Source organism: Misgurnus anguillicaudatus, chromosome 4, assembly GCF_027580225.2.
Source record: "Misgurnus anguillicaudatus chromosome 4, ASM2758022v2, whole genome shotgun sequence".
NCBI classification, from domain to species: Eukaryota; Metazoa; Chordata; class Actinopteri; order Cypriniformes; family Cobitidae; genus Misgurnus; species Misgurnus anguillicaudatus.
The window spans coordinates 9,878,987-9,900,091 of NC_073340.2; the positions used below are offsets into that span (position 1 = coordinate 9,878,987).

The 21,105-nt window shown below is 36.5% G+C and overlaps 1 protein-coding gene across 5 annotated transcripts in view; it reads right to left on the bottom strand.

Moving 5' to 3' along the window:
- raraa (retinoic acid receptor, alpha a) overlaps positions 1 to 21,105 on the bottom strand; it is a 203,804-nt gene that overhangs the window by 37,065 nt on the left and 145,634 nt on the right. The window contains exon 1 of one of the 5 annotated variants that reach the window (XM_055175228.2): positions 2,856 to 3,612. The exons of 3 other annotated variants lie outside the window; for them this stretch is intronic. In XM_055175228.2, coding sequence (XP_055031203.1) covers positions 2,856 to 2,994 — 139 coding nt within the window. In that variant the 5' untranslated portion in view covers positions 2,995 to 3,612. Of the gene's footprint in view, positions 1 to 2,855; positions 3,613 to 21,105 lie in introns of those variants that run through there. One more of the 5 variants, XM_055175227.2, reaches the window with a different exon arrangement.

Here is a 21,105-nt window from a genome sequence, read left to right on the forward strand (position 1 = left end):
GTAGGATTGTGGTCAAAACTGGTACTGCAATCACAAAACTTGTGGCTAAAACTGGTACTGCAATCTTAGAACTGGTGGCCAAAACACTAAATGACAACATAAACATCAGTTGAGGGCTGCAACTCCACTTTTTAAATGACAATATCCTTGCCGGACCACTGTTGTCAGTGATATAAGTATATAAAATTAAAATGATTTCTTAATGTCTAGTGACATTTTATTATTAATTGATATAGATTTCTTACATACTGTTCCTTTAAGGAAACTCACTCTCATGCCATTTTCCAGATGTAGCCTTTGTAATCTTCTTATTATAGTGGGTATGCACATGACGTCACCTTCGGCTGAAGTGCCTGCGGTTACGCCCACTGAGTGGCAAAAGACAGAGCGGCAGAATTTGTGTACAGTGTGAATCAGCGAAAACACATGGGGAAACGCGTCTAAATCGGAAAAAGCTGTTGTGCGATAGACTGCAAAAACAGATTAACAAGAATTCTGAGCTATTCGTTTTACAGACTGCCAAAAAACACCGAAAGGAGAAGTTAATAGATCATTCATGCCAACGTTGTCCACAGACCACAGGTGGGTTGACAAGTTGCTAGGGTCACTATCAAGCAGAGGTTTTACTTTCTACTTAAACTTATTTTTTCAAGTATTTGTATTTTATCCGTGTTTTTCTTTGGAAGCATATTATCATAATTTTAATCTTTAACATTTCATAAATACACGTTTTTGTTTTACATTTAATATTAAAGTACATTTACGTACTTTTACTCAAGTAAAAGTACACAATTTTAATGTAATTTAGGTATTAAATACATTTTCATATACAATTTTAGAGAATACACAGTATGATTATATGCCAAGTAATATTTTTCCCAATACAAAAACACCCTAATAAAGCACAGATGGTTTGAAAATGTAACTAATGTAACTAAGTATTGTCCACCTCTGCAATCAAGTACAACTAAATTCAAATTAAGCTGATAATAGTCAGTTTTACTGGCATTTTCGCAGCAGACGCTATGAAAACCAGCCATTTTGTTGAACGTTTGCCACTCGACGGGGCGAGTTCCGGCGTGGTCACGTGGAAAAGGGACGTAAATTCATACTCTATATAGTGCTCAAAAAGGTCAAATGTAAAAAACTACTACCATCTATCTATGATTAAAATAATCCAAATAAGATGTTTGTGGGAGAAATGATTAATATGTTGGGCAAATTTAGAGAACAATATGTCATATATTTATGTAAACACTCAGATCTGAGTGCATAATTCAAATATGGCGGCACATAGATAACTTTAAATCTCAATGACGTCGTGTTTGACGTGACTAGTTGTCATATGTGTGTTTCATTATCTTACTTTATAACTGTAAATACTACAAAACTACTACAGCATTGCATTAGCATCGCAGAAGGTAATGGTTTTGAACCCAGGGTACACATACTGATAAATGAAATGTATACCTAGTAATGCACTGTAAGTCTTGTTGGATAAAAGGGTCTGCCAAATGCATAAACGTAACTGAAACTGTGCTTGCACAAATCTTATGTTACTTTTTTGCAAAACAACAAACATGTTGTCCCTGTATGTACAACATATTTATTGTATTTCCTGTATAAAGCAGATAGTGTAGCTTTACTGAAGATTTGGGCCTCTGAGAGTAGCATACATGTATAAAGATGTCTTATCCATACACGTCAAACAAGGCTTAAGCAAAGCATTTTATTGGCTGACCTAGTTGATCGTTGTTATGGAAATGTTTAATACTTTAAATGTTTTGCTTTATTTACACGCAGTGCTTTTAATAGGGGGTCCGTGGACCCCTGGGGGATTGTGAAGTTACCGCAGGGGTCAATAGATAAAGACAATGTTTAAAAAATAATTTTAAATGTGTTATATACAGTGCATAACATATTCCTAAATGAAGTAAATAAGTAATAATCTCTAATATCATTTGCAGTTTGACTCGGCATATTGCTTTCATGTTCAAAGTTCACACTATTGCAACAGCACTATTAAATAAACCAACGAAAGAAACTCAAAGAATGCAGAATCCCACTGGAAAACACAGACTCAAGTCAAATAAGTCTTAAGAGCTAATGGGTTGTCAGAAAATCATGCATTTTTATATGTGAATGAGAATTGTGGGTTGGCTGCGAGTGTACAGTAGATTGGGAAAAATAGCTATTTTAGACATACAAGTATAACTATTGTAGTTAAATTGTAGTTGTGTAGATGCAAGTGTAAATATTTTGGATAAACATTTAGCATACGCCGTAAGAAAGATTGTGCCGTGTCAGAGGTCATGGGTTCCGTGACCCCGCGTGACCCCGGTCACCAACCACAACCACCAGAAGGTGAGCATCGGGCAACTCGTAAACAAGTTAATCATTTACTATTCTGCATAATCAGGAAATTAAAGTAATAACTGTAGCCTATACAGATCAGATTTATTAGGCTAACTTAACGCTTATTTTGTCATAAACTTTCATAAACTGTCATAATCGGAATAAATATTATGTTTTCGCTGTTTTATTTATTCATTAACAATAAGATCTCAATGGAAATAGCTTGAAATCTGTTGTGAACAGCCTGTCGTCGCTTATGATTTTAGGAAACAAACGTGCACGTTAAAAACAGAGTCGCGCTCTCTGCAGTCAGTGCTTGCGTGCGTGCGCGCGCTTGTAATTGGGTCATTCAGTTCGATCTAAATGTCAGTAAATGAATAACTGACAAATAGAGAATCAGAACATAAAAACACAAACTAAAGATTGTAAACCAAGCAAAACCACATCGATAACCATACAAACACATGCAGGTGTGTTGTTTAAAATAAAAATGCACGTACAGTGATTGGATCCGCTCCAGTGCTGATGTCTGATTGAAGAGCTGAACGGATGAGGCATCTTGTCCGGGATCAGACATCCTCTGCTCTGATTATAGTAATCCATCACGAGGAACGGGTTCACGTCAACGCTCTCGTACATGATCAGATCGGACTTAATTCCTCAATACACCTTCTGATCCACGACTATACTTTTCACATTCAACAGAGAGACTGGTCCATCCCAGACGCTCCCAGATATTCCCGGAGGAGATCAGGAACTACAGAATCATTTCAAACTAAAGACGAAGCCCGCGTGCATGATCCGGTTCGGTCCATACAGCGTCTGTCGAAACGCAACTTTTTGTGCAAATATATATATATTTACACCACAAACATAAGCAGTCTTTGTTTAAAAAGTGCAAATTATGTATTAGTTATAAAATACTCCACACACTCGCTCGGTTTGTTAATATATGAATTTAACGCTGGATAAACGAGACAGGAATGCATCCATTGAATGTCCAGTGTTGAATGATGAGTTTGATCCGGTTCAATGATGTGATTATTTTGTCCGGTTCATGTCTCCTGATTTGCTCCTTGATCTCAAAACATGTTTCTTTAAAAATGTCTCCTCGCAAACAGAAACGGGACACGGACCCTTGAGTAATCTGCTTGTGTGTGTGCGTGCGATATTAATCCGCGCGGCTGCCGTGCGTTCCCGAGCTCGGAGCAACAGAGAGTGCGAGCCGACCGTGACGAGAACGGGCAGCTGTCTGAAAGCTCCGCCCACGAGCGGTGACGAGACAAGCGACTGCCTTTATCCACGCCCACATCTACCTTTCCGCTTTATCTCCGCCCAATTAAAATCGCTGTCTACTCGCATTGCCCCGCCCACGTCGCGTCAGTCAAACAACATAATTAAAAGGTGCTGTGTGTGAAATATATCACACATAAAACATCCATATCTGACAGAAATAACTGGAATTTGCACTTCACGTCTGTTTCAAACAACAAACAGCACAAAATAATACAATAAAATTCACAGTCCTGCAGAGTTTTATTTCAGCTCTGCTCCAACACACCTGCCTGTTATTTTCATATATTCTGGAACACCTTTATTAAATAATTCAGATGGGTTTAAAGTTAAAAGTTGGAGCTAGGACTGTGAAGCTATAACAGCAGAACTTCTGTCTTACAGCATCTTTCTGAAAGTATCAGAATCAGAAGGAGTTTTATTACCATGTGTGCTTGCAAACACAAGGAATTTGGGTCAATCTATGTAAATGTCAATTTTTTTGTCCCTAGCCTTTACAGAAATATTACACTTGAAAAACACTTTAGGGTTAATTTTTCTTTTACATTTTAAAATGAAACAATATGTTATTTGAACAATTACACCTTCTTTAGCCATCAATGTAGCAATATTTGATTTTTATTAATTAATTAGAATTCTAAGCACCACAGAAGTGCTCGTCCACACAGTCATGTACAGATCGAAAATGCTTTATTTTGAGATCAAAAACAGTGTTTTCCTCCACTTAAAATACAATAATGTGTCCATAACTATCAAATATATGATGCAGACTACATTAAAAAAACAAAATGCTAAATAAATATTATAAAATATATAATGAAAGTAGTGGTCCCTTGAAGTTATGTCACTGGTGTTACTGTTTAACAAAAAATCTCTTATTTTTAAATAAAAATCACACTGATTTTATACAATTTCCTGGAGATCTATGAAGAGAAGTCCATGATAAGTCCACTATCTCTTTTCAGTTATCAGAAATCTTTTCATTTATCTCATGATTTCATATGAAGCTTTTAGTTTAAGTCACTGGTATGACCTCCTTTATTGTTTGGGAATTGCAAAAAACTAGAATAAAAATGGATTAAACTACTTAGTGAGTATACAATGATTGACAGCATGTGGTTTGATACTTTGCAGCAGTAATTTTGTAAAATGCAGTTTTCATGAACATTGTCACTGGTGTTACTGTCACTGGTGTTACCTTCCTTATGGGTAACACCAGTTAAGATCTGTAACACCAGTGACTGATGATTTGTTGTGTCACTGGTGTTACTCTGTTTTTTTCTTTCACATTAAATAAAATTTCACATGTGACTTGATAATTTTAAATGCATTGAATTCTGCTACACTTAAGAATTAAGCTTTAAAGCTGAATTAAAAAAATATATATATATTTTATAAACACCTTTAATATTGCTAAAGAATAAGGTAACACCACTGACAAAAATGGTGTATGCAGTCTTTAAGTACATGCACACAAAAAAAACTTTATGTGTACTCATAAAGTCAAAGAGTAATGTAATAATGTGGTCTAGTTTAAATGTTAGAAAAATAAATACATTTTAAGACAACTTGCCATACCAAAAGTGGACGTTTCTGTAGAATGACCAACATTTACTTTAGTGATGGAAGCTTCCAGTAGTACACACATCCAAGTATAACATCAAGACACAATAAAATGAAACATCTAAAAACAAAAAAAAAGAGATAATAATAAGCCACAAATACATTTCTAAGGTTTAACTGATTTTAATTTTAAGTTTATATTGGGACTCTGATCATCAAACTTTATAGCATCAAACTGACTCTGTAAAAACGGTAAAGACAAGCTTTATGCATCCTTATTTTCTTATTATGCCTTCGTTACAAAATACATTGTTCATTCAGATTCAGTTAAATTCTGATTAGATAAACACTCTTAAAAAATTAAAGGTGCTTCATGATGCCATAGATCAGGGGTGGGCATTCCTGGTCCTGGAGGGCCACTGTCCTGCAAAGTTTCAACCCTAATCAAACACACCTGAAAAATCTAATCAAAGGCTGCAGGGTGACTTGGAAATGACATTCAGGTGTGTTTGATTAGGGTTTAACTTTGCAGGACAGTGGCCCTCCAAGGATACCTAGAACAGTGGTTCTCAACTCCAGTCCTCGGCCCCCCTTCCCAGAATGTTTTAGATGTCTCCTGATTTGAAATACCTGATTCCACTCATTAGACTCCTTCCAGAATGTTTGAAACTTTTCCTTAATTAACACACTTACAAGCTGATGAACTGAATCAGGTGTTTTATATATGGAGACATCTAAAATGTTCTGGGAGGGGCGGCCCGACGACTGGAGTTGAGAACCACTGACCTAGAAGAACCATTTCTGGTTAAATGGTTTCATTAAGAACCTTCAATATCTGAAGAACCTTTCTGTTCAAAAAATCTATATTTTAAATTATGAAAAGCAATTGCACTTTTCCTTGCGTGGTACAACTAGGCTCGGTTTACTTTGGCTTGGTTTGAAGTTTAGTACCACTTTAAAGTGGGTGGGATTAGAGACTTGTCATTATAGTTGCGGCAGCTCTACTGCCGTGACATCATCATAAACACCATACAAACAAAATGTGCAACAGAGGACAGAATGGTTCTTCCAGGAATCTTCTATGGCATCACCATGAAGAATCAACGCTATTTCATGGCAATTTGTATGTATTTTACGAGGTGGGTAATTCGTATTAATTTGTACGACCACTTTTGTAAAAAATATTTACGATTTGCCTTTGCCCCGATGACATTGGGGTAAAAAAAGGGTTAGGGGTAAAGTTTCGTTATTGTTTTTTATGATAATCGTACATTTTTCCATTATTAACTTCGTATGAATTCATACAAATTAGCCAACTCGTAAAATATGTATGAAATCTCATGAATTAGGCTGGAAAAACATATTAAGCACCTTATTTTTTTAAGTGCACTGTAAAAACACACATGCGACCACATAAATTAATTATTTACTAAGGCACCAAGTTACAACATTGTTTGGCAGCTGCAAGCAGTATTTATTTACAATAATATAAAATTTAATATAACAACATATCAGTTATTACCAAAATATAATTGCGTTATTAATCAAGCACTGCTTTAAAATAACACATTAATACTGTAGGGACTTTTGAGACACCAAAGGGCAACACACTTAGTTAACAGTATTCCCAAAATGTCTTTTTGTGCATATGGATTTAAGCACAATAAAAAGTTCACAACTACATACAGTACATGAGTGTGTACACAATCATTGAATTTCAGAAAATGCTACCAATAATACTTGAAAAAAGTCGATTTATGATTATAGTATAAATTACTTGATATACTCTTTAAATGATCAAAAGTTTGTTTTTCTTCCTTTAACATCTTTAAAGTTTCTCTTTCCCAACTAGTTTGGCCCCTCACTAGTTCTCTCATCGCTCATTTACTCTCTCTCTCTCTCTCTCTCTCTCTCTCTCTCTCTCTCTCTTTCACTAATTTGCCTATAATGTTATGCGACTGAACTTTTTCTGAACCCGTGGAAGCAGGCAGTCTCACCTCTCAATGACCCATTCCATGACACCGATTCGCTCCCATGCCTTTCTCATCTGACATCACACAAAGGCGTTCCACCTTGCTCACCAGCCTCACACAACCGCGCTCAGCAAGAAGAGCTCGTTCCTTTCAAAGACCCACTGGAAGTTTCCGCAGAAAAACACCTCGAATGAGGCGAGCAACAGGCAGCGCTTTCATCTGGAGTTGACTTAGTCACTTTCTTATGTGTGCACTTTTCAAATATGTGAAGTATTGATTCATGAATTACAAGAAATAAAGAAAGTCTGAGAATAAGAGACTTTCGCTCTGAATTCATCATGTGAGATGAAACTCACACCTGATCAACACCACAATGCACAATTACTCAAATGTTGCAAGTTAAGAAGTTGTTTTATGGTCACAACAACCAGTGATTTAAATTTTTGTGTAGTCCAGAGTCAAATGTCACAGTAAACTTGGGTGATTCAGTGTTTCTATGTGAATGTGTTCGGGTATACATGGTATACAAGTATGTGTACAGTATAATGACATGTGTATAACAAAGATCTTAAAAACATACTGAATGGTCATTTTTATGAATTAAAAAATGCCAAAAGTTTTCCAAGGGTTAGGTTTAGAGGTTGGGTTACGGGGAGAGGATGGAATAGATAGTTTGTTCAGAATAAAGTCTATCCCGTAAAGCACATATACAAGCATGTGTGTTTGTGTGTGTTGGTGTAATAATGCAGGATCTATCTGATCTGTTTGTACCAGGTGATAAGATAGCAAACCCAACATTCCTACACTGTCCCTCCTCCAGTCCTGACAGTTAACCATTACATTTGTTTTAAGTATATCTTTCATGTGTACCTTGCTGTCCTACACTAGGATCAACTGTGCCCTGATTTTAAAACTAGTGGATTGGTTACAACAATAAGTGTTAAACTAATTAAATTAAAGCTTATGCAGCATTTATTGATCTAGACCTTATTTTGATCTTTAACCCTTATTTTCATTGTGTGAGTAAAAAAATGCAAACAATGTTACTACAATTCCTTTTTTGGTGGTCTGTAGACTCTGTACCATATGCCGCTCATGTAGATAAAGAAATAAAAATAACAATTTCCACTGTCATTATAAACCACAATGTTAATAAATCTATACAAGCATCTTCAGTTGCTTTCAATAAAATTTCACTGGTCATAAAATATTTTTAAGGTAACAAATAGGTCCCTATACACATTACAGATCTATCTTTTAAAGGAATATTGCACTTTCATAAAAAATAAATCCTGATAATTTACTCACCCCCATGTCATCTAAGTTGTTTGTGTCTTTCTTTGTTTAGATGAGAATAATTTTTTTTTTTAGGAAAACAAGGACTTTTAATAATTTTAATTGGCTTAATTTAATAGGCTTAACAGTTTCAATGCAGTTTTAAATTGCAGTTTCAACTAGGGGTGGGCCGATCCAACAGGGTCGATCCAAATCTGATACGGTGCGCTACTACTGTCATGCTACGAAAAGTCAGACTACTATAAAAGCACCATAAACATTTTTATACACTATATTCAAATTCTTCCTAATATATTCGACAGCTTTATGCAAAAAAATCAGAAGATATTTAAGGTCACAAAAATGAATGGTGTGGTTAAGGCATTGGAAAAGCGGTGAATTAAACAGAAAAACTATGATCAGATCGGGATTGGTATGGAAAAAGTGGTATTAACCCATCCCTAGTTTCAACGCAGCTTCAAAGGGCTCTAAACGATGTAGGAAAATTATTGTCATTTTCGACAAGAAAAATTAAAAATAAGCACTCTTAAACCACAACGTCTAGCCGCGTGACACGCCAGTGCGACTTTGCGTATTGCGTAAGAACGTCGAAAGGTCATGCGTTACATACAGTATGTGAAACGCACACGTGCGGACCATTTTAAACAATAAACTGACACAAAGATATTACTTAGTATCATTCAACCTACAACAATGCAAAACCGTCCTCTTTCTCCACACTTAGTGATAGTTTGCCATACATCACGCATGACCTTTCGATGTGCTTACGCATACATAAGGTCGCGCTGGCACATCACACGGCTAGTGCAATATGAGAAGTTGTGGTTTAAAAGTACATATTTTTTATTTTTCTTGGCCGAAAATGACAACCGTTTTGCATGATAAGACCCCTTATGCCTTGTTTGTTTTCTTAAACTTTAAACTGTATTTAAACTTTAAACTGTTGTAGTCCAATAAGTCTATTAAATTGAGAAAAATTCTGGAATGTTTTTCTCAAAAAATGTAATTTATTTTCGACTGAACAAAGAAAGACATAAACATTTTGGATGAGATGGGGGTGAGTAAAATATAGGGATCTTTTATGAAAGTGGAGTATTCCTTTAAATAACATATTACAGGTTGCTTGTTGAATTATGGGGATGTTCCCTTTCATATAACAGCACCATAACGTGGCACTTTATTTTTTTCTGAGAAACTCTTTATGGAGCAATTTAAGGAGGAATTCAAAACCTTTACCCCTTAACAGAATAATATTAGTACTGTAAAAATGCAACAAGAACAAAGTTTATTAAATTTACTGTAAAATTAAAACCAAGTAATGGTGTACATGTCACCTTGATTAAGGTCAAGATTTGAAGTCTGGTGCCTCTGATTCATTATATGGACTTGTAGTGTAATGTATGTGTGATTCATAAGCAACATTTGGGAGGAGAGAAATACATCAGAAAGAGGAAATGAGTTCCTGTGATTGGTTAAAGATAAAGACATAACTGTGTGAAATATTGTATTTCAACACTGAGTAACACTGACATTCCTCTTTAATCATGTGCATTTACCTTAATTCAACCTCTTGATCTAAACAGGATTACATAACACACACAGAAAGCTGATGAGTGGCACCCCACCCCCATGCCAAGGTCCTCAAAGTGGTGATAAAGGGGGTTGAGGGGCTAAATGTGGGTTTATGAGCCAGGCTTATGGCAGTAATAGTGGATAGTACTTTTAAGGGTGTTAAACTATTTTTATAACCCACACTAAATGTATCATTTCCTGGAAGTTAAGAGAGGTGCCCTAAAACAGGACAATAGTGTTTGGCCTTTCACATGATGGTCACTGGCCACATGCACCCTTATCACATGCATTAGTTTAATGTTTTCAAGGTTGCTTTTATGACCCAAATTCATTTTTAGAAGGTGTCTCGTTGGGTAAGCACAAAACGATACAAATAGAAGCTTGTATTGGCGTTCATGGTATTTCTAAAACACTACATCATTACTTTCTAGTCCCAGGATCCTAATTCTAAACCCTATAGCTCATTTGAGAATTAAAAAATGGGGGCTCGTCCAGGATTTTCTCTGACCTTTGAAAAATGATAAATTAGGGGAGTACACTGTTGATATACTTTCCAAAACATGTATATTTTGACTCTTTGTTTGAATTTAAGATAAATTCTGTGTTATTTTTTTCCCAGCAAAACAGTCTCCGAATTAATAATTCATCTAAAGCAGCAACAATAAAAAATGGGAGCCATTATTGTGTGTTAAGACCACTGGAGCAACTCATTGCAGCATAATTTAAGGTCCGACTTCCCCTGATGGCCATGTTCCTAAGCACCACCCTGTTTGTGTTATTCTCATTCCAGTGAATCCCTCCTCAAACCAAACACGCCGTTTTATCTTTTAGCGCACGATTAAAAGGAGTCAGGACTGTGAGTTATGAAAGGCTTGAAGCTATACTCAAGAACCGTGTCCATAGGGACGAGCTCCGAGTTAGTCTGTTCTTGGATCATTGAGCTTGAGCATTAGATTTTAAGATGTGGTTTAACTAGGCAGGATGAAATTGGGAATCTGGAATTGAGAGTGTGGGAACATCTCTCAGCCCATAAAGAACTAGGAGAAAAGTACTAAAAACTAACTAACATGGGCTAATTTAGTAGATACTTTATTACTACTGAGCTTCAGGACATTTAGGTTCATAACCAGAACTTTCCTTGTTAGGACGTTTCAGCCAACAACTACAGTTATTATAGTACGATCATTAATATCTCCCTCAAACAATGTACACGGCTTTCTGAATCTGCCATTGGGGCAAGGCTCAAGCCGCTGAAAAACAAATTGCTGAGTTTTTTTTGTCATTGCTGCGGGCAAAAATCCTTGATCTTGCAGCACGTTAAAAAAATGAATGGAATATGGGGGATATTTATACAATTTTATGCAATGAAATTGCATGAACTTGCAAAAATTGCATGAACTTGCAAAAATTGCGGGAACTTGCAAAAATTGCGGGAACTTGCAAAAATTGCGGGAACTTGCAAAAATTGCGGGAACTTGCAAAAATTGCGGGACCTTGCAAAAATTGCGGGACCTTGCAAAAACTGTGGTTGGGGTTTGTAGCTTTTCAATGATGTTCACTTTGCGTAATCACGTCACTTCATAACGTTTCCATAGCAACAGGGGACATGGCTGCACTTGTGTGAAGTAAATGCAACATTTTTCAACTTTCTGCTAAGATATATATGACTTTTTGCTACGAAAATGCGTGGATTATGAAATCATGCAAGCCCCGCATATTTTGCATGCGGAAATCTGCAATTTATGCAGCGAAAGTGCGGCGTATCTGAAAAAATGCGTCCCCCCCATAAATATGCAGATTTTGGCTAATTATGCACTGAATCGTGCGATTGCATAATCGCGTTTTTCTGGAGGGACTGGAAAACAGCATGCACTGACATAGCCTATCTTAAAATATATCAATGCTATTATTTTGTCTCAAGATAATGTTTTTGTAAGGTGTGTTTCCTAATATAACTAAGGTCTAATCCAGGGGTGCGTTTCCCAAAAGCATGGTTAGCCAACGAACATCGTAAGTTCCATCGTTACTAACATCGTTTAACGATTTGGTGTTTCCTGAAACCATCGTTCAAATGAACATTTGCAAACTGCATTGCTAACTTGTGTCGTTACAGCTCTTCACCTGTCGTTAGAAGCATCGTTCCTTGTTATTATCATATGTAGACTTACGTTGATCATGTTTTTGGACAAAATAAGCAAAAAAACATGTAGTACAGTCTATATCCATCATTCTAAATATATTAAAATTTTATTTTACGTCTTTAAGTTTGTAAACAGAATTAAAGCGCTGCATTTGAAAACTGCGCATGTGCGCAGGATACGAGCTTTAAGACCCTGCGGAATCCCTGGGAGGAGTGACTTAAGAGGGAACTTGCGCGTGAATTAAATATCTTGAAAATAAACAACAGGTAACTAAATCACGATAACAAAATCAGTCTTCCGATGCAATATATGTTATTTACAGCAATAATCTGACATTAAATCGATTTGCACAGATTAATTAGTACTTCACCTCCCACGTGACATCATCAATGTTGTTAAACCAACATGGTTCAAATGACGAATGTGCGACAAAGTTACTATGCTTTCGTGACAAGGTAGTTCGTTTCTCCAACGATGCATCGTACTATGGTCGTTCAGCAACGAGTTGCGTTGTTGTTTGGGAAATGCACCCCTGGCTTAATCTAAACCCTGTCCCATGAACTGCCCCATTGTGTTTTTGATGGCTTATACCCAATTTCTTACAGTTACTTTTACTATGGTAGGATTTCTAATAGACAAATTCTATGAATAAATATCTCTCATTCAATCTGATAATGTTTACATTACTGCATCCATGCTTGCATCTTTAAACAACAACCAATGCATTCCAAAATTGAATACATGACTTTAGCGTCGTTAGTGCTATAAGTTAAGCTACAGTAGCACTGCGATAACTGTGAAAGTTAGCACTCCGGTGGGTAGTTGGAACTTGGCTAAGTAAATCAAAGCTATAGCAGCCGGTCTAACAGGGTGGTGTGCTTCATAAATTTAGACACACAACAGACCTCCACAAGACGTCGCGGTGTAGTTTTATTCTCTCTGACCTATCATTCCTCAAACACACAGAGGCATGGCCCCTTTAATGTTCCCTACAGAGCACACTCAGGCATTTATGGCACACTCTGGAGCTCTGGCGAGAGCTCTTTATAGCACAAGACTGATGTATGGTAGCCATAACCTGCTATAATGCTCAATACACACCTTCAGCCAACCAGAATCCATTCGTACAGAGGAAATTGTGTGAATATATATCTCGCACACTTAGGTTTACACCTGGTTTCGAAGGTGCTGTAAGCATTTTTTTTATGCCAACATTGCATTTATACTAGTATACACAACTCCTAATGCATCCTGCATACTTACTTAACCACAATCGTTGCTCTAAAACAAGAATTTATATGTTGATGGATAGATTTTTGCATTTAAAGGAAATAACTGTGGAAATGCAAAATCACTATTTGCTTCAATTTACCAGATATCAAAATTTTTGATCATTATTAGGGGTCAAGCCCTGAAGGGGCGAAGACCCCTATTGTATTTGTTAGTTTTCTTATAATAATTATTATTCTGCTTCTTCTTCTTCTTCTTCTTCCGCTATTGCGGTCTATGGTAGCCCATAGAAACGTACGTAGGAAAGTTATGAAATTTGGCACACTGATAAAGGACAGTCCAATGTGTCCCCATAGCAAATTTGGAGTCTCTATGTCTAACCCGCTAGCGCCACCAACAGTCCAAAGTTGCACTTACGTTTTTGCTTATAACTTCTGACCCGTACGTCCTAGAAATTAAATTCTTGTTTCCTCTAATTCCTTGGCTCAAGACGATTCGACTGGACCCTATGACGTCATTTTCCGTCATGAAAATTTTTCCGCCATTTTGAATTATTCGTAAAACCTACTTTTGCGAACTCGTCCTAGAGCTTTTGCCCAATTTCCACGAAAATCGGTATGTAGCATCTACGGACCCTCACGGCAAAAAGTTATGGAATTCATGTCAATTCGTCAATCCGTTTCCATAAACCGCGTCAACGAATTTTACGTAGAGCCCAAAAAAACGGATTTGAGGCTGTATCTTCGGCAAACTTAAGCCTATTGACACTATACTTGGTACTTGTGATGCCAGTCAGGAACTACGGGTGCCTGCAGAGTTTCGTCACAGCGCCACCTAGTGGTCAGACTTATGCTTTACACGCCTATAACTTTGGCTCCGATTGACGTATTTTCACGGGACTTGTTTCTTTGGAGTTCTGAATAGTTGCCGAGTCCAACGATACCAAACATGCCAGAATTCGCCTTACGGTTAACCCTGCGCAGCAAAATAGCGCTTAAAAAACACGCGTGAATATCTCCGCGAGCGTTTTTCCGATCGACTCGAAAACACCATAGGAAGAAACTAACCTTACCTTCTGAACAAAAAGTTCTATTGACGTTATATTAAAATTTTCATCAGAAATGGCCGAAAATTGCAAAAAACGAAAAATTACCTTCAAATTTTGTGTTTTTTACACATAAATGGTTGTAACTTTGTAACGAAAAGGGATTTTTTCACCAGATTTGATACGCTGATGCATGAGCACATTCTGAGGCTACACAAAAAAAAATGTATGCTTGCACCACTAGATGGCCTTATAATTGAACAAAACCTTTGATAACAAGCCAGCCTTATGGTCATACAACTGTTTCTTAACTAAACTAAAGTGTATAGTCATAAAACTAGCTAGATGTAACACAATCATGACTTGATGTTGCATGCACAATTTTGTCTTTGCGCCACCTACTGGTTTTGAGATATAATATGGTATTTTTGCCTAAAACTACTGCAACAACACATCTAAAACCATGAGTCATCATGGATTATTCATTTCATGGCTTTGACTATAATCACTGGATGTTGCCAATTAACTCCCTAGCAACCATTGAGAATACCTTATCAACCGTTTTTGCAAAAGCAATATCTCTGCATCAGAACATCGTAGAGACACGGGGATGGTCTCTTTTGACTAATTAAACTTGTTATAACATGATGTGCCACTGCAAACACCACTCACATGTCATTCAGTGCTCTAATGTTCCATGATTGTCAATAACAGAAGGACGATTGCAGTAGACAAGAACTTAGATTATTTTTGTTGATAACTTTTTGTTTTTTCATCTAAAATTATAAGATTTACCTAGGTTCTTCAATCGCTTATCCGATCTCAATTTTACATCCTTCTGTGCCCTTTTCGGCTTGACCCCGGCATTGCTGCTTGCAGCTATATTTATTAATAAAATTATAACGCTAACACAATGAGGATGTAAGTGATGCATTTACATGTGGACTTGCACACAGACAGATTTCTGTGCTGATACCGATATTTGATTATTTAGAATGACATCTATCGATTCTGTTTTGTTTGTACTCCTTGTTTTTAAGTGTTATGTCATGAAATCCCGTGCAGAGCGTACAAACTGCAAGTCTGTTATCAGTTTTACATCTGTTATACAGTATGATTTTTGATCTGTGATTTTAAACAATCACCCAATATGGAAAAAAATACTTTATTTGCTGATACCGATTAAGGCTTCATAAGTCTGACGTCATGCATCACTTCCAGGTCCAAACGATCTCAAATGCCATAGGGAAATAACAAAACAATCACGCTAACTACACTCGTATTATAATGCAAAACTCCCAATCCTAATTTTTGTTTCCATAATAAAATCCAAAATGACCAGACATGGACTCATATATTGCTGTCTGTGATTCTGTGAGCCTGGAGACTGCAGTGTACACTGTGAGCTTATAAAATTTTCACTTAAATTTTCACATATCATGAAAATCTGACTTTTTCCATGTTTAAGTGCTAAAATTGGGTCTCAAGTGCTTCTATCAACCTAGAAAATGTGAAGAAGATCAACCCAGTAACTTAGTTTTGTTAAACCATTCTCTGCAAGCATGTGAAAAAATAGCTCATTGAAATATGGCTCCCCTTGTGATGTCAGAAGGGGATAATATTGCCCCTTAATCTGCACTATCCAACCACGACACAGCCATTTAATGCAAAGATCAGCTCATTTGCATATTAAAGGACAAAAAACGGCACATTTTTGCTCACACCTACAAAGTGGCAATTTTAACATGACATAATAAATTATCTGTGGGGTATTTTGAGCTAGATCTTCCCTTATGTACTCTGGGGACACCAAAGATTTATTTATCTTAAAAAAAGTATTTTAAAATGTACCCTTTAAATGTGTAATATGAATAAATATTGCTCATAAACGTCTGTTTAAATAACAGAAGCTTGGACCCCTTACGTCATGAATTAACAAGTCCATAGGCCACCGGTATTTCGGTCCATCAAAATCACACAATTTCATACCAGCCAACCCTATTATACAGAAAACCAGACATAAACATTTATACACTGGACCAACTGTGTTATCCAACTCAAGATATACCTTTTATTGTCTGTTCCCTATCGAACCCACAACTTCGAACCCACCAGCGCTGCTAATGTGACTTCATCCTCAAGGACAAAAGTACTTTGAATACTGTTGGAACAGAAATACAACAAGTGTGGAACAGAAATAGAAGTAGAAACAGAAATACACCAAGTAGACAGAACTTATTCAGTCCATTCATCCATCTGTCCATCTCAAAGAGCCCGTAAAAGCCCATCCTTGTGATGTTGAGCTATAGTAAGCCAGCACGCAGCCAAGAGCAGAGGAAGAAAGATGCTTTTGGCTTGAGTGCTGTTGAAGAGGATTAGTCCTCGCTGAATGTTGGATGTGAGGCGGAGGGTTTACTTTCCTCTGTGCTGGTGCTCAAGGCATTATGACACCCCTACGTGACATGCACACGAGACCGGCAACGAGCCATCAAAACACCTGATACACAGCACATATAGAGAAAGTGTGCACTGAGACACTTTGTTCTTTGCTCAAGGGTAGAAAGATGTCTGAAACAGATGAGCAACAGAACAGTTTGGAAATATTCAAAATAACATTCCAATATCTGATATGTTTGCACCAAAGCCTGAGCCCCAGGCTACACACACTTAATATTTAATCTAAGAGCAATGCCAGTTACAAGGTGTTTAACAACCAGCTGTCGTCAACAACTAAAACAAACTAAACAACTGATTTTTTACCACAGATTTTATTCTTAATGACTGTAGAGACTATGCCCGCAGACAAATACTAGAATGAAAATGAGTTCCACACGTTGTGCAGCGAAACAAAATACTTTGCACATGTTTATGATATAAAGCAGATATTCATGTCATTGATATCTCTGTTGTGAGCACTCTGTTCTGAATAGAAGTGAGATGTAGAGATGTGCCTGTCAGAAGCAGTTCAGATGCTAATAGCACATCAGAAATCTAACAAACAAAGGCCCATCACGGCCCCATGACAAATAGGCCTGAACCCGGGGGGTGTTTGTAGGGGAACAGGCTGGGGGTAATGAAATGGATAACTTCCAAACCTCTTCATTAAAGAGAATAGAAGAAGATCAGCATATCAAAGAGGAGAGAGAGGGTGTGCGTCTGTTTGGGTTAGATAGTGATATAAGATCATACTTACCCTAAATCAACTATTAAATATTTTAAACTATGTATGTATACCTAGTGTGTTTAAATTGACAGCACTGGTGTAATTAATGTAACCGCATTTTTTATTTATGGGTCACTGAAAGAACAAGCTCCTAAAAACATATTAAAAAATATTTTAAAAATGTCTCAAATTTTTGAGTCACACTTTTTTTCGAAAAAGGTTTAGTTCATTGAACAACATTTCGGTGCATTTTAATGATTTTTTAATATTTTTGATATAGCCCCATTCCCAAAAAAAGCAGGTGGTACAACCAATCATTGTCTATTTGCTAGATAAGTTTTAATGCACTCCCTGAGTCATGCTGATTATTGACATTTAAAATTATAATCCTAAAAATAGTTTAAATGTGTTAAACAACTTTACCATAAAACTAACATTTGAGAACAATAATTTTTATATTAATAATAATGCTATATATTTAAGTATAATAACAATTTTAGACAACCGTATTTCTTGCATTTATTAAAACAAAAATTATTAGCAAAATTGTTAGCTTATCAAAATTATTTTGCTTAATGGTTTTTTTTTTCTTATCAGTTGTACCATTTGACTATTTAGTTGCACCACCTGACCTTTGCATTGAATTTACATTTAACAGACTTCTACTTGGATGCTGGTATAAGCTTTTGCCTGTGATATCAAATACTTTTAAATACAATAAAAATGAGTTTGATAGAATAGCATTTTTCTAGTTTTGGTTGTGCCACATGACAAGAAGTATACCAGCCTATCCATTACATTTTCAATTATCAAAACATCCCAACAACTGATATTTGTGAAATATTTTTATAGGAAAGGTTTCAAACATATAATCATAATGCCAAAGTATCTTATTTTAAATTTTTAATAATTTGAAATATGATTTTTAACATTTGTCTTAAACTGCGACTTTATATGGACAGATGCCCCGCCTGCCATTTTACAAGTTTGACATACGAAAACATGCATTAATACTTATTATTAAAATATATGTGTATTTAAACTAAATAAGTTTTAAAAAATAAAGTGACATCACAAATGTATCAAGTTATTTTTAAAATACACAATGCCCCGGTACACATAGGCCTACACAATATGCATGTCATGCCATTGACCCACATTATTACGCCTAAAGAAGTGCTTAGGAGATACTGACAAAGACTTATAATTTGAAATTTAATGCAAGTAAAATTTTTTAGTTGAAAATGGAACTGGTGTGATTTTAAAAATAGTTGAGTGAAATATATTTTTATCTATAATATTTATATCCCCACAGAAGAAATATACAGATACAGTATATCAATTGTTACAGTATCTTTATAAAGCACTTCACATAATACTGTCAGTAGCCTCTTTCACATAGTCATTTCGGTAAATTGTCATACATTTACCAGAATGAATTTACCAGTAAATACAAAAATGTGCTGTTCACACACGCAGTGACGGTCCGCCTTTTTACCAGACATCATTCACACATCAGTATCAAAATACCGGTAAACTCGGAGAGAACGCGGAAGTTACCTGTGGTGCGCGGCCGGCGAGCTCCGTCCGTGTCGTATTTGTAAACGGCGGGTTATGACTTAATATCCACGGTCCGTATTTTGTTGTTTTCACATCTGTGGCAAACGGTCGCGAAGTTGCTCGTGACCAAACAACATTGCGTTAGGCGGCGTCAAACGGAACCTGCGCGTTTGCACATTAGGCTTCACAGATGGTGTGCTAAGGACGTCGGCAATTTGGCAATTAGATGGTAAGCTGTTTTAAACAACTTTGGTGAAGAAATGTGGATGTTAACTTCAGGTGTGCTCGACTTTTAAGCAACGTGTGTGGAAACGTCCGTAAACAGTCTGGGGGAAACCGCGTCACCTGTATAAAAAACTTTCTGATTGGCCCGCCCGATCTGTCAGCGCGGTCTGACGTCATCTAAATGCCGGTAATGCTATATTTTTTGTTCACACACAGCGCTTACCGGTAAATTACCGTTAATCTTACAACCTGTCTTACTGGTAAATTGGGAGCACTGATTTACCGGAAAGGTTCTGTTCACACATGACATGTTAACTGCAATTTACCAGTAAATTACCAGTAAAGACTGTATGTGTGAAAGGGACTACTGTTTATTACTTACAGTAATATTAGTGAAAAGGTTTTGCCTAATACTTTAGCATGTATTCTGTTTAAAGCAAAAGTCTAAGATGGACCTAGTTAAAGGCAGGATAGGCAGGAATTATCTAAAAAAACTTTTTTACAAATTTAAACTTACTTTTAACAAATGTATTACTTACAAAAATGTAAGTACTCTGAAAAAGAGAGTATAAAAATCGAGTGTCTGTAGACCTCTCACCACTGTTTTTAACACAGCTAATTTTTCCATTCACTTCACCCCCTCCCTTCTGGGTTTCTTCTAAAGCCACGCCCCCAAAAAACATGAACGCGCGACGCGCTGAGAAGCATTTACCTCAGACGAGCGGAGAGGAAGGAGCGCGGTGCATGTAGTAACATCATGTCACAATCACATGTAATAATACATCTAATTTTATCACTATAAATATAAACAAATAGGATGGCTTTTAGTACTCATTATTAAGCCAGTGTTTTGCATGGAAGAGTTTTTGTGATGAAAGCATTGTTGACTCTGATGAGGACTACACTCCGGAGACAATACCGCTACCGCATCGTCGACTCGAGGAAAAGCCACGCGATATTTACTCTCGTTTGATTGCTTCGTTTATTCCTTTGTTTGCCTTCGCTGACTGCATATGCAGGTACTGTGAGTTCTGAATGCTCTTTCTCTGCCGTACTTTTGCTCTTATTAGAGTGCCTCGTGCACGTTCAAATCAATCAGGTGTGCGCATGTGTGGGCAGATCCCATAGCAACAGGGGTGGTGCCATGGTCGCGAGAGAGAGTGATAGTGGAAATAATGAGCTGTGTGGCCGTGAGAGGTCTACAGACACTCGAGTTTTATACTCTCTTTTTCAGAGTACTTACATTTTACTTATGTATTGGTATATAAAGACAGTTTAAACAAATTTGTAAAAACGTTTTTTAGATAATTCCTGCCTATCCTGCCTTTAATTATTATTTAAAATGGGTTAAATATTGTTTCTATAACATACAGCAATCAGCTGTTAAGTACTCTAAATCTTAAAAATAATAGCCATGTTTTTTGGCATATTGATAACCATGGTTTTGCTACATTATGGTTTAACTATAGTACTGTAAGCTTGTTTTTTGTTTTAACTGTACTAAATCCATGGTTAATTTTTGTGAAAGAAGAACAATCTAAAAATGTATTTTAATAATAAATTCTGTTTTCTTTAACAAATAAAAAAATACAATCTTACAATTCAGCACACTTTTTATTTAGTGTTGTGCCTTGATCCCATAGCCCAAAATAAAATATTGTATGGTACCTACCAGCAACAGAGTCATGT